Source organism: Gossypium raimondii, chromosome 8 (genome assembly GCF_025698545.1).
Source record: "Gossypium raimondii isolate GPD5lz chromosome 8, ASM2569854v1, whole genome shotgun sequence".
In the NCBI taxonomy this organism is placed as follows: domain Eukaryota; kingdom Viridiplantae; phylum Streptophyta; class Magnoliopsida; order Malvales; family Malvaceae; genus Gossypium; species Gossypium raimondii.
In genome coordinates this window covers 54,633,482-54,648,976 of record NC_068572.1, presented here as the reverse complement: position 1 = coordinate 54,648,976, position 15,495 = coordinate 54,633,482, and the positions used below count along the sequence as shown (strand labels likewise).

General features: G+C 30.9%; 1 protein-coding gene across 1 annotated transcript; it reads left to right on the top strand.

Moving 5' to 3' along the window:
* Positions 1-4,220: 4,220 nt before the first annotated feature.
* LOC105792199 (peptidyl-prolyl cis-trans isomerase CYP95-like) lies at positions 4,221-8,902 on the top strand. Its single transcript, XM_052634438.1, has 6 exons — positions 4,221-4,527; positions 4,799-4,887; positions 5,168-5,192; positions 5,351-5,389; positions 5,823-6,972; positions 8,690-8,902. The coding sequence occupies exons 1-5, from the start codon at positions 4,437-4,439 to the stop codon at positions 5,864-5,866; spliced, it is 288 nt and encodes a 95-aa protein (XP_052490398.1). The 5' UTR covers positions 4,221-4,436; the 3' UTR covers positions 5,867-6,972; positions 8,690-8,902.
* The last annotated feature ends 6,593 nt before the right edge of the window (positions 8,903-15,495 follow it).

Here is a 15,495-nt window from a genome sequence, read left to right as displayed (position 1 = left end):
CTCTTCAAATTTTATTTTAAGTTCGTGAGTTATGTTTAAACTTATTTAGTATAATTTTTTTTAATGGTCTCATTATATGTTCTGATCAGGTTTGTTTTTTTTGACACAGTATCCAAAATTACCTATAGTTCCTCCCAAACTCATAAATAGGAGGATAATACGCTTCAGCGCACTTAAACTTAGTCTTCCTACATTGACAATAATGCCCAATTGAGTGAAATTAACAAATCATTCAACTAACCTTAGATAAATAATTTTGAGGCATAATATATCTATAATATCTATATTTTTGCTACATTTCTTCAAAAAAGAAATATATATTTTGTTACATATTATAAATATATATGTTTAAAGTAAAGTATGTATATAATTTTGATTTAGTGGATAACAAAATTAGATTTGAATTGAAAAATCGTATATTTTAAATTTCGAGTTAATTGAATAAGTTATTTGAGTTTTTTAGTTTTTTCGAATCAATTCGATAATAAATAATCTGATTTTTCGAGTACAAGTCGAATTGAATTTTACAACTTGAATAATTCTAATAACGAATAACAAACTAATGTAAATATCCTCCGGTCATTGTCAGTTTCAAATATGTGCAAATTGGTCTCTAAAAAACAAAATATTCAAAATATTTATAAATTATTTTTCCTAAAATTTTATAAATATATATATTAAAATTACCTAAAAGAATCTTAAAAGTGTATAAAAACCCTAAATTATAGTTTTTCTTAAAAAAATAAAATGATAAATTTGAGGCCTTAAACAAGTAAATTATCGAACCAAATTTATCATACTAATTATCTTATTTTGTTTTAAAAGGGTTATCAAATATACATTGTATTTTATGTTCTTTTAGTTTGGAATTTAGTCATATTGTCAACAAAATATCAATATATGGCAGGTTTAATGTTTTTAATTTAATTTGAATAAATTTGTTCAAGTCAACTCGAATCTCATTCCACTTGACTCGATTCAAAAAAATTTCAAATCAAGTTACAATGATAAAATAAGATTCGTCAACTCAACTAACTCGAACTTTTTTCGCTTGATTCAACTCGATTTGATCGGGTGCTCACCCCTATTTTGATTAATGTATATAAGTAACTTCACAATATTCTTTTTCTTTCTTTATACACATTTTAATTCGAGATCTTTTTTTAAAAAAAAGGATCCAACTATATTAGATCATAAAGTATCATCCAACACCAACCGATGGACGAAATCTGGATAGTCCAAATTGAACTCTAGTGCAACATTCCCATCCATTAGCCAACGTGCCTATGGGTAAAAGAAAAACTAACAACACTAAAAGAATTGTAAAATCCCTAAGGCCTCTTTAACAATACAACCATAAAGAGACAAATCAAGAGTCTGACTATTAAACTTAATAATAATAAAAGCACAATCAGACTCAAAAATAACTCTGGAAAAGCCCTTCTTGAAGGCCTTTTGAGTAGCACAAGCCAAAGCGAGAGCCTCAGCTGAAGGAGCATCAAAAGCCTTAGTGAATGAATAAGAAAAACCAACTAGCACCATTCCCTCATGATCACGAACAATGCCACCGCAAAAAGCAAATCTCATCTCCTCATTCAATGCCACGTCAATATTAATTTTGACCTCATCTTCATAAGGTGGAGTCCATCAGACCACAGTCAGACGCCGAGGTAACAATGGCGTATAAAGAAGGTTATGCACCCGAAAATCAGGATGGATAGAGAGAGCTTTCAAAATTGCATCTTGAAAAGAGGAAACTCGCCCCTGAATCACAAACAAGTTCCTTGCTTCCCACATCTGCCAAAGGAGCACAAGAAAACTAGTGAAAGCTCCTTTGTCCATATTCTACATAGTCGCCTTGAGTCAATCGATCGCACTGCAAAAAGACATACAAAGCAAATAATTATGAATATTACTCAAGGTTAAAGCCTTCCTCGAAATTGGGCAATCCCTAAGAGCATGCATAACAGCCTCCTTAAGGGCCTTACATCTAAGACAACTTGGATCTGCCCCTTAGGAGAACAAAGCACATTTGTTACCCGTAAGAAGGATGCCATTACCAATTCTCCAACCATACAGTCAAATTTTTGGAAGGATTTTCACCTTCCAAAGTTCTTGCCAAAAGACCTTATAAGGTCCTATTCCCATTGTCTAAAGAAGTAACCAATTATATCCCGAATGCGTAGTATAAACATTGTTGAGGGCATGCTCCCAAACCATCTGGTCTTCTTCATTTGCCTCTCTAATAGGTAGATGAAGAATTCAGGAGGCCATCTCATCATTACAACAAGATCAAATTAAGGTGCCACTACACCAAAACAGGCTTTTTGCGGCATTTTTAGTGGCGTTTGGACAAAAAACGCCGCAAAAAACCTAAGCCCAACGACATCATTTTCGGACCTTTCGGGGCTTTAGTGGCGTTTTTAAAAAAGCGCCGCTAATGCTCAGGGCTTTAGCGGCGTTTTTGGGGAAGCGCCGCTAATGCTTAGGGCTTTAGCGGCGTTTTTGGAAAAGCCGCTAATGCTCAGTCTTTAGCGGCGTTTTGGAAAAGCGCTAATGCTCAAACTTTAGCGGCGTTTTAGGAAGCGCCGCTAATGCTCGAACTTTAGCGTTTTTAAAAAGCGCCACAAAAACATTTTATCTGTCTATTTACTATTTAATATGTTTATTTATATTAATTAAAATTCAATTTATTTTAATTGAATATTTGTTAAAAATGGATAAATTTGAAATAATGACACGAGAAATAATTTGAAATAAAAAATAGAAAAATATTTGTTAAAATGGAAAAATTAAAATACTATTATTTAAAATAATTTTAAAATTTTTGGGTACATGACTGATTGATTTTAATTTATATATTAAATAATTTCATATATAATTGTAAAAGATACAATTGTATTAATTTTAAAATATTTAATTAATTATCATTATAGTTTAGGGTTTAATATATATGGTTTGTGGTATATGATTAATTTAGGATTTAAGGTCGGTTTAGGAGTTACAATTTTAAGGTTTATAGATTATGAAATTAGGGATTAGGGATTAGGGATTTTGGTTTAATGGTTGTGACTTAGGGGTTAGGGGTTAGAGATTAAGAGTTAGGGATTTGAGGTTTATGGATTCGGTGTTAGGTTAAGGTTTATGATTTAGATTAATTAGTGTATTTTACTTTATATTAAATAAGGTTTATGTGTTAGGGTTTAGGGTTTAGATTAATTAGTATTTTTTAATTTATATATTAAATAAGGTTTAGGGGTTAGTAGTTAGGGGTTAGGGGTTAGAGGTTAAGAGTTACTAATTTAGGGTTTAGAGATTTAGGGTCGGGTTAGGGTTTAATGTTTAGATTAACTAGTATTTTTTAATTTATATATTAATTAAGTTATTATATAATTGTAAAAGAGGGGTTAGCAGTTAGGGGTTAGGGGTTAAAGGTTAGAGGTTTAAGGTTTAGATTAATTGGTGTTTTTAATTTATATATTAAATAAATTTATTATATAATTGTAAAAGAGATAATATTGATTTTAATATATTAAAATTATGATTATAGTTTAAATTGTTTAAGAGATAATAAATCAATTATATATATATTAAATGATTTAGGATTTAAGGTTTATTTTAGATTTGTTAAATGATGAAAATTTATACAATTAATTAATGTTTTTATATTTTGGATAGGACCAAATTATAACAAATAAAATGAAATACAAAAACTAAAATCATTTCACATCGAACATCTAGCAAAATAGTTATATTTTAGTTAGGAAGAAATATCTCTAATAAAATGGAGATTAGATCGAAAATGAATAATATAAAATCATGATTAACGTCTCAATTTTTAATAGAAATTTGATATGTGAAAGATTAATTGCTTACATTAGATAATTTTGATTTAATAATTAATTACAGCCATTTAAAATTTTTTTATTATTAAAATATATGATATTTATTTTGAGAGTAAAAATTTAATTTATAAAAAAAATAATAAATATTTTATCAAATTAGTTGACTAAAAAATTTTTAACAGACAAAATAAAAAATTTTTAACAGACAAAATAAAAAATTTTTAGTAGAACAAAATAACGTCGTTTTGTTTAAAATAAAATAATTTTTTGCGGCGTTTTTAAAAAAAAACGCCACAAAAAAAACGCCGCAAAAATCATTTTACTTTAATAAATGGCGCCATTTTACCCTAAATTTTCCCCCGTGAAATTCCTAATCTTACTATCCCTATTGTCCTTTCCCCTATCCCTTTCTCTCTTTCATCTTCACCTGACCCTATCAAAGGAACCCAGCTTTCCATCTCGCTACTAGACGATGATGTTTTGAACTCCTTCTTCATCGTTTTCTCTACTTCCCCTTCTTCTTCTGCTCTCCAATGGCTATCACCGCTGCAAACGTTTAACAAAAAAAAACAGCCTTTTTATTCATACCCAATGCCAGTGTATCCACGCTCGTTCCATTTTCCCATGTCAAGACACTCCAGCGGTGCTCAATGTCCCTCGGAATGCTTTCCTTTTTCTTCAGGTTTCATAGCTACCTGCAATGCTTTCCATTTTCTTCTTCCTAATCTCGATATATACTATTTATAAGAAAATCTATTTTTATACGCTCCATGTTCTACAAAACCTTCACTAGTATTTTGAAACAGTTGAATGAATGAAAGAAATGACGCATATAAAGGGAAAAAGCTCTCGCCTGCTGTTTGTAGAGATAAGCACACTTGCAGACATTTATACACATATATATTCACGTGTTTGTATTTTTCTGCTTTCTTAAAATATGTCTTGGTCTACAGGAGAAAAGGGCATTGGTCCTAAAACTGGAAAGCCATTGCACTACAAGGGTTCCTTTTTCCATCGAGTCATGAAAGGTTCCCTGGCCCAGGTTTGTTGTTTTATCTTACTTCTAATCGGGATTTTCCACTAGCTGTTTCTTGTAGAACATGGCTTAGAAGTGGAATGTCGTTTAGTCAATTACTATTGTTTATGCTGTAGGAAACAGGGCTGATGGTCACGACTGCTTTTCTTGTGATATAGTTTTTAAGGTTGTATTTACCATGTTGTGAATCCTCAAAATTTTACTGAACTTCGCTGTGTCCAACCCAGTTTTTTTGCACATAAATGTCTTTTTTCTTGTGGACTAACATCTTATGTTTGTTGTGTAGGGTGGTGATTTTGGAAGAAGAGATGGTATGCATTCTTTGCAAAGAGGACTTTTATTTTAATTTTTTGTAGCTGTTAATTGATTTTACTTTAGATAAGATCTCTTTAAGGGTTGCCATCTATGTGACTGCTGGTTGAAGTTTCTCTTGAAAAGCACATTGATATTTTAACTGTACTTTTTCCAGGAACTAGTGGGGAAAGCATATATGATGGGAAGTTTCCAGGTGAGTGATCTCTTCCCATCTATAGAATTATTTCTACCTGCTTATTTTGAAATGTTATATTATATATGTTAGCTTTTGTAGGTGTCTGTGTGTGTATGATCTTAATGTTTTTCCCCCACAATGTTTCAATTTGAGTTTAGAGGAGCAATAATGCTTTGGTATGAAGAATATCGATATACTGTCTATTTGTTTGACAGGGTGGCCTGCCAATGTATGTCGCAACACGGGGTTTATATGGCTTTAATAAGTAGGTTCTCTGTCTATTTGTTTACAGCTTAATCTATTTGTTTGTTTGTTTATTGTCTATTTGTCTTTAATAAGTAGGTTCTCTGTCTTTGTTGGAAACATATGATATCTTGCTTAGGTAGTTCCTACATTCAAGGACATTGTTTTTGCGAGATTGATTTTATCTTAGTGATTTTTCTATTTGCAGATTCCTGCTCAGGATTTGACAATGAGACAGCTCAGAGGTTATGAAATTAAGGTAGATAGCACTGTAATATTTCCAAACATATATGATGATACTTAACTATTTCTTCTATCATACATGTGATATACCCTTGGACATACCCTTGAGCATGTTCCGTAGTTTTGCTGAGCCCTCCATGTGGATCAATGAAAAATGCTGGTTGCATTGCAAAAGAAACTGGCACTTTTAAGTTTGCATTGTGGTTAAGACTTATGTTACTCAGACTCAATGATGACTGTTGGGTGGGGTATATGTCTAAGACGGGTATGCTCAATTTTATTTATATTTTCCTATACATTTGGAGGATTGCCGCCCAATTCTTATGTCCGAAACATATATATATATATATATATATATATATATATATATGGATGCCGGACACAGGTACTTCAGAAAATGAAGACTTGGAGTAACATGGGTATTTGTATCCGAATGTCAATATATATGCTAAATATCATTGAATGAAACAAAGTAAAAAATGGTATTTTCTTGCAAATAACCTGGTTTAAGTTGTTTTATGCACATGTGCTATGTACATGTGCCTTATACACAGTATTTGCACTTAGTTACATACTAGTACATAGGCTCGAATTAATGGGGTTCTAATTTATTTTTTTTTGCTTTTCCCTTTCAAGCTGTTTGGGGTTGAAATGTAACATGATTAATATCTTTTGAGCAGATTATATCAAATATTTTATGTATTTCTTTTCAAAACAAATAGACAAACCTATTTGTTTGTTTTTTTGTATTTCTCATGCTAACAAGCACATTAAGCTGTACAAGGATATGCAATTTTCAGTTATAACATTGGACTAATATTTTCTATTTTTCTTCATATTGAGTTGATGTGTACATGATTTATTGAAAAAAAAGCTTTATAAATGTTTATGTCATGTTTTATATGTACATAGATATTTTCTTTCATCTTTTGAAATTCATTGTGGAAATGCTTAATGATACTGTTTATGTCAAGTTCTGAGGGGAAGACTGATGTTATGAAAAAGATTAAGTTTCCACAGATGAAGTAGAAATCTGCTAGTAAAACTGTTCGACGATAAGCAAAGAGGCAGCACTACCTTGTCCCATAAAAGAAATTTTGGAAAAGGAAAAGAAGGTCAGTCTCTAATATTTTAGCTTTATAGGTTTTATTATATGTTTTCGGCTTTGAGCATATAAACTTATGATAGTTTTGCAAATGGTGCTAAAATGTGGTGGATCTGTATCCTGATGCTACTTTATTGTTGGTGGATCTGTAAATTGAAGTGTTTAAATGTTCTAAATTGAAGTGTTTAAGTGTGGGAAAACTGGAAATAGGCATGGCAACATGCAAAAATGAAAAGAGGGAAAACTGGAATTAAACTATCAGTTCTTTGTGATGCTAAAGTTGCTTTAATCATCTTCTCTCCTAGAGGCAAGCTCTTTGAATTTGCAAGCTCTAGGTAAATAATATTTTTCTTTAAACCCCCTCACTTTTCAATTAATTTGCTATTCAGCACCAATTTTCATACTTAGGGTTGTTTGATTCTGCCATAAAAACTCTCACTTACGCAGATCATTACTCTCCACAACATTGTTATTTCATGTGGGGTTTTTCCAAGAACCAAAATTAAACTATATTTTATGACTAATACGTAATTACTATAACAACTTATAGTAAACTTCCTTGTTGAATTCCATAAATTCACAGGTACAACTCAAATGAGTGATATTTCTTTCATTTGTTTATGGTCTGTTATGCTTTTGTCTCTGAACTTTAAAACCTTGAAGTTTCAACTTGTTTCTTCCTAGTTAATATAAGTTGCTTTTAGATCCTTCACACTACTTTGCCAGCAAATAAATATAGGTTAATGTTGCTAATTTTGAGTGATTTACGCTCTAGACATTTTATAATTAGAAAAAGAGTTTGGTATTTTGTTTAATGCAGTTTTCTTTGATACTTTTCTACTACCTGCTAACATGGTTAATATATTTATTAGCTTCACCGATCTTTTTCTATGGTTCGGTATCTAGATGCTTTCATTTCTTAACCATGAAACATGAAGCAATTTTTAAATGTTAACAACAATATAACGACACAGCTTGTAAAGATATAAAAAACAATATTAAATGACATAAAAGAAAATTAATATAAGAATTACCAAATGGAAATATTCTTATTTGAAGGTGAGAGTCACCAGCATGGGGAGGGATATTCTTATTTGTTTGTGTTAGGACATAGATGGATGGTGCCTATTTCAATGTTAAATTTCTCATTTGTTTACTTCATCAGAACTGATGTTACGTACTGGCTGTAACTTGTAACCATTTATTGTGCTGTAGATGGTTTATCTATATGTTCTCAGTTTTGTGCAGATACATGTTTCTTGGATTGTGGCTTATGACAGCTTGGGAGTTATATTTATTACTTACATTATGAAGTTCCCATGTGTTAGTTATCAATTTTAAAACTTCTAAAGTTCATTTTCGGTTATTATCTGTAATTTGTGTTTGTGAATCATATTTTCTTTCCTGGTTAGTCATGCAATTGAATTGTTGACTGTGACACGTTCCATGCATAAATTACGTATTTTCTTAGCATTAGTTGTTAATGTTCCTTGTTAAAAAATTAAATAGTTTAGACAATCATTAGAAAGAATGCCTATTTGTGACACATGGAAGAGCTATGATTGAGATTGTTTGTTAGTATAGTTCAACCTGCAGCTAAAGTTGCACATAATTGTTTGTTATATTTTTTTTTGAGCCTTAATGCTATATATATTTTTTATTTTTAACATCTCTATTGTTTACCAAGTTTGTTGGTTTATCTGATCATTTGGTTTTGCATCCTTTAGATATTGAAGGTGTAGTGGATGATTCAATCTCTTCAAGCTGGAAAAGCCAAGGCTTAGCACTTTTTCAAGTAGAGTGTTATTTAATGTTGTATTCCATGGTTGTTTATCTTAGTCGGAACTTGAATTAGGTGTTATTGAAATAGGGTTTTGTAGCTACCTTGTGTACTAGTTTATTTAATTATAATTGTTAATTATGTTTTGTAGTTTCTTTTATATTTGGCCGAGTTAATATAGATCAGATGACCTGTGAGCTAGATTGCTTATTTATTTAAACATAATATTTTAATTCTAAATTTAAATTTATTAATTTTTATATTTACCTTTAAAGTTAAAATTTTAATAGAAAATTTAATTTAATTAATTTTTTATCCTTAAAATTATATAGTTTAAAGTTTAAATTTCACAAATAAAATAAAATAAAATAATTATTATAGAAATAAATATTATTTCATTAATTTTTTTTAAAAGTTATGCTTTTAGTGGCGTTTGTAGGAAAAGCGTCGCTAAAGGTCTTGTTCTTTAGCGGCGTTTTTAGTAGAAGCGCCGCTAAAGGTCATGAGCTTTAGCGGCGTTTGTAGGAAAAGCGTCGCTAAAGGTTTTGTTCTTTAGCGGCGTTTTTGGGAAAAGCGCCGCTAAAGGTATTGCTCTTTAGCGGCGTTTCTGCGAAAAGCGCCGCTAAATGTCCAAGGCTTTAGCGGCGTTTAGCGGCGTTTGTGGGATAAGTGCCGCTAAAGTTAGCGACACAGTCTTTAGCGGCGTTTTTTCCGGCGCTTATTAAAGCGCCGCAAATACTTTTAGCGGCGCTTAAAGGCCTAAAAAAGCGCCGCTAAAAGCTTGTTTTGGTGTAGTGTGCCATTCCATCTTCGTCCTTCTATTAGAAACTGGGACACCCTAGCATCATGGGGAATAGTATCACAATGACCTATATATCTAGATCATTTATAAACTTATCCCCCCACTTATCCATCTAAATCCTGGCCTTATTGCCATTTCCTATCCTCTAGTAGAAGCCCAAATAAGCATATTTAAAGTTTCCATAAAACCCTTCTAAATAAAAAAGGATTTATGAACATTTCGTCTTAAGAAGATATCACTTAAAGAGAAGTATTTAGCCAAAAGAACTTTGAAACAAAAACTATCTTTATGGTGCAACAGTCTCCATAATTGTTGCCCAAGTAGGGCAATATTAAACAATCAAATATCCCTAAATCCAAGCCCTCCCATACACCACAACAAAAAGGAGATAGAGTGGCAGAAGCTTATGGCGTTTATAGAAAAAATGCCATCAAGTCAAACTTACTGCAGCGTTTCTCAGTAAAACGCCCATATGAATAAATTAGCAATGGTTGTCTTCAGAAGTGCCGCTAAAACCTGATCGCCAAATACGGGCAATTCCTTTTGCGACGTTTTCTTCTTAAATGCCGCTAATTGCTACACTTTTAGTGGCGGTCCATACAAAAACGCCACAAAATAATTTTTAAAATAAATAATTTTTAATTTTATTTTAGAATGGTATATAATTACTTCGTAATATTCTCTACTATACGTAATAATTTTTTCTTATAGTATTGTAATGAAAAAATAATTTTATTTTTTATATATTACAATATAATTTCATTTGTTATTACAGAAAACAATAATTACTGTTTTAAAACCTAATAAATAGAAATAAATTAAATTAAACTTTACTTTGAATAAATTTAGATTCATGATGTCAATAAACACTATAGCAAAACAGGTTTTTAATTAGCGGTGTTTATAGCGGTGTTTGAACAAAAAATGATGCAATAAATCGATCATTATCGATGCTTCTTAACAAAACGTCGCAATAGGTAAGCAATAGTGGTGTTTCTTGTAAAACGTCGTTGTAGATCAAGCATTAGTGGCGCTTTTTGGAAAACGCCGTAAAAAAGTTGAGCAAAGTGACATCGTTTTCTTTTTGAGCTTTAGTGGCATTAGCGGCGCTTTTTAAAAAACATTGCGATAGATCGAGATTTAGCGGCGCTTTTTGAGAAACGCCGCTAAAGATTAAGCAATAGCTGCACTTTCTGTAAAACGCCGCAAAAAAGTTGAGCAAAACAATGTCGTTTTTTGTTGAGTTTTTTAGGGTTTATGGTTTAATGTTTATGGTTTTAGGGTTTATTATTGAAGGTTTAGTGTCTATAGTTTAGGGTTTTAGGGTTTATGATATATTGTTTATTATTTTTGGATTATAGCTTGGAGTTTAGGGTTTTTGGTTTAGAGTGTGGGGTTTAAAGTTTAGAGTTTAGTATTTAAGATTCTTTTTTAATTACTTTTGTCCCTTGTAATATATATTTTTAGAGCTTAGGGTGTAAGTCTATGGTTTGAGGTTTAAGGTTTGGGGTTTATGATTTAGTGTTAAGAGTTTAGTGGTTATAGATTAGGGTATAGGTTTAGGGCTTAAGGTTTAAGGTTAGGGGCTTAAGGTTTAGGGTTTACATGTTTACGGTCCAGTTTTAAACAAAACGGCACTGTTTTGCTCCCTGTATTCTCACCCATCATCCAAGTTAAACGGACTCTTATAAATACCCCTCCCTCGATGGAAAAAGGATTAGGACCTTTGCTCCCTTTAGTTTCTACCCGTCCTCTAGTCATATTTTTTCTAATATATCTATTATAATTGAGAATGTTTATATCTTAGTGTATTTTAATCTTGTCTTTTATCCATTTTTTTCTTTCTAATATATTATAATTATAGACCCTATTTTATACACCTAATACTTTTAATTTTTAAGTTCTAAATTTCTAATTTCATAGAATGTAATTTGAGAGAAAATCTTGAGATAAAAAGATATGCTTTAGTTGAAAATATTAGATTTCGATTTCATTTATTATATAAGCGGTAAAAAACACATATATTATGGACAAAATAATTGAGATTTAATTTAATATATATCAATAGCGTATAAACTCATGAATTTATGAAATTCAAACATATTTTAAGGATTTCAAATTCATTATTAAACCGGTCTCCGAGAAATCTATGGAATCAAAAATTATCATAAATATTATATTTCTAAAATTTAAATTTAAATTTTAAAATCTTAATTTCCAATCACTACTTAATGGAAATCTCTTCTTTGATTTATTCAATACCATATTCTTATATCATATCATATATTAATAGTTTATAGTAAAAGTCAAATATTAGCAGCGTTTATGAGAAAAACGCCGCAAAAGGTAAGCAATAGCGGCATTTGGACATCATTATTAAACAGGTCTCCAGTAAATCTATGGAATCAAAAAATTATCATAAATATTATATTTCTAAAATTTAAATTTAAATTTTAAAATCTTAATTTCCAATCACTACTTAATGGAAATCTCTTCTTTGATTTATTCAATACGATATTCTTATATCATATCATATATTAATAGTTTATAGTAAAAGTCAATCATTAGCGGCGTTTATGAGAAAAACGCCACAAAAGGTAAGCAATAGCGGCATTTGGACAGAAAACGCCGCAACTATGTATTAAAAATTTTCAAAATTTCACCGTTTTTTGGTACAAAAATTTAATTTTTTAGTGGCGTTTTTGCTGGAAACGCCGCAAAAGGTAAGCAATAGCGGCGTTTGGACCAAAAACGCCGCAAATATGTATTAAAAATTTTCAAAACGGCACCGTTTCAATATAGAAATTTAAATTTTTAGTGGCGTTTTTGGTTGAAACGCTGCAAAAGGTAAGCAATAGCGGCATTTAGACCAAAAACGCTGCAACTATGTATTTACTTTCTAAACGTCGCCGTTTTTACTAACTTCAGCCCGTCCTCCCCTCCTTTTAGCTCTTATTCCCATCTCACATATACCTAAAAAATCCCTAATTTCTTGCCGCTCACCACCTCGTTTCCACTCATCTGCTGCTTCCTCTGTCGCCGGCGTTCTTCCACCACACACCCTCTTGGTCGTCATCATTTTCTTGGAAAACGATTGCAAAGGGCTAAATACCACATCTGAAACGTATAATCAAAACAACGATAACCCAATTTGTCACCGTTTTACAGGTAAATTTCTTTTCTTTTCCATTACTTCTTTGGTTTTGTTGCATTGTTCTCTTTTAAGCAAGAGAGCTCTGGCTGAAGTGTTCTATGTATGTATGGCTAAAATGATGTGTTCAAATTGGGAATTTTGAAGTCTAATTTTAGACAGTCGAATACTAACAGATTGGAAGTATTAGTCTTTGGGTTGCTGACACAAGTATTCCACTAGTTCGAACTTGTTTAGTGTTGAGTTGGGACCAAGACAACAAAAGTTCTTTCGCCGAAGAGGTCTGTGCTTCCTTTGTTGAAGTAAGGACAAATGGTCTGATTCGAGATTTCCTAAGAATCGACTTAGTGAAATCTCATATTTTTATATCGAACAAGAAATGATCCGTCAGTTCGAATTGATTTCGATAATAGGTCGATCGTACCAATAAAAATCCGTTTTATTCCATTTATTCCAACGCAAGGATTCAATAATCGTTTAGCCAAAATCACAGAACTATTCATACGCTCTTGAACAGAAATAAGGAGTCCCAATCTTTGATAATTTTGTCATCATCTAATTGTTTTCGCATGGCCCATTCAACGATGTAAAATATCACAATGTGATAAAACAATCAATTAAAAAAGATCCTCTAATTCCAATTAAGAATTTATTGGGTCCTTTAGGAACAGCCCCAAAAATTGCGAATTTTTATTCATCATTTTACCCTTTAATAACTCATAATTAGATGTCGGTAGCGAAATATTTGGAGCTTGACAATTTAAAACAGGCTTTTCAAGTACTTAACTATTATTTAATAGCTGAAAATGGGAGAATTTATAAATTTGATCCATGCCGTAACATCTTTTTGAATGCAGTCAATTTGAATTGGTATTTTTCCCACCATCATTATCATCATAATTATTGTGAAGAAATGTCCACAATAATTAGTCTTGGGCAGTTTATTTGTGAAAATGTATGTATAGCCAAAAACGGACCACGCCTAAAATCGGGTCAAATTTTTATTGCTCAAGTTGATTCTATAATAATAAGATCGGCTAAGCCTTATTTGGCGACTCCGGGAGCAACTGTCCATGGGCATTGTGGAGAAATACTTTACGAAGGAGATACGTTAGTTACATTTATATATGAAAAATCGAGATCTGGTGATGTCTTGTAGCTTCAATCACTCACTCCCCAACAAAAATAACTTTCCAGCTACTTAAGGATACTTCAGATTTCTCTCTCTTTCTCTCTCTCAACCCACAAGTAAAACCTTCATTTTCCTAGTAACTCATCTAAACTCAGCCATGTTAAATTAGAACATAGTCTTTTGGGGTGCACTGCCTTAGGTCAAGGTTTTGCAAGTTCTTTATTTTTGTCCTACATTCTAAATTATTAACAATTGCCTGTAATGTTTGAGGTCTGATTGTTTAAAATGTACAACAACTCTACCTGATATAGTTGATACCCAGCAATAGGTAAATCAGGACATACAAGCACTAAGCAATAATAATATAATATGTCTTAAACATTGAACTCATCGGTATCGAAAATTTAAATTGCTTTGAAATTCTGTTTCTTAATCATCAACTATGTTTGTTCAGAATTTGTTGCAAGATGTTCTTACATCAAATTCTCTAGTTTATGATGCCTATCCAATTACTTAAATTGTAGTAATTAGCATGAAATTTTCAAGCTGAAGTTGAATTCAAGTTCTAGAGGTCATACATAGATTTTTGAAATGACATACATAGATTTTTCAAGTTCTAGAGGTCATTTTGAAATGACAAAATCTTACTAGTCATGTTGGGTGTTGCACAAAAGACATTTGACATATATTAAATTAAAGGTCAAATGATGCTATCAATCTCTGCATTATGTGGAAGTTGTGGATTTAATCTCTTTATTCTAATTTGGTGAGTTTTAGTTCTTGTAGTACTTCTTTATTCTAATTTAGGTTTTAGTTGAGTACTATGCATAAGTTGTTGATTTAATCCATGTTTAAAGTTTCTATCCAATATGTAGACAAAAATTAATAGATCATCTATCTATTTATCTATGCATATATATATATGGTTACCTAACCTTATCAATGCAAGGTCCCCACTGCCCCCACCGCCTCCACCATCTGTTTGAGAAGTGGAAAATTTGCAGCTTATTGGGATGTCTTTTAGTTTGTTACTTTGAAATTTTAATTAATTATTCAATAATATATACACGTAATTATGAATTATGATTGTGACTTCTCCACGTATTATTTACCCAAGCAAAAACAAATACACAAATTATTAAATTTGAGATTCAAATTCATACATTACTTTATATATTTGATTAATTGAATAAATTATGTTTGATTAGTTTATTCGGTTTAATGTGAATAAATTGTCGATTTTCGATTTAATTGAATAAATTATGTTTGATTAGTTTATTTGATTTAATGTGAATAAATTATCGATTTTCGATTTAATTGAATAAATTATGTTTGATTAGTTTATTTGATTTTATGTGAATAAATTATCAATTTTTATTTAATTGAATAAATTGTCGATTTTATATTAATTTGATTAATTGATTGAATTTAGTTTGATGTTAATGATTAAGAATGTTTTACATACAAATAAATGATCGATTTATCATATGTAGGCTATTAAATCTATATTACTTTGTCAATTATATTTATTTTCTAATGCCAACTCAAAGTCTTAATTTTTTTAATTTTACTTATTTTAATAAATATAGACAAATTAATTATATTTTAATTTCTTCCCGACTAATACAAGGAAAGAAAATCAAAATTACTCAATAATAAAAAATAAGA

Bases quoted from the DNA above. Each gene is read 5' to 3' on its own strand.
- LOC105792199 (XM_052634438.1), top strand. From the start codon at position 4,437: ATGCCAGTGTATCCACGCTCGTTCCATTTTCCCATGTCAAGACACTCC. The intron at 4,528-4,798 runs GTTTCATAGCTA...CTTGGTCTACAG, and splicing joins ATGCTTTCCTTTTTCTTCAG to GAGAAAAGGGCATTGGTCCT. The intron at 5,193-5,350 runs GTATGCATTCTT...TACTTTTTCCAG, and splicing joins TGATTTTGGAAGAAGAGATG to GAACTAGTGGGGAAAGCATA.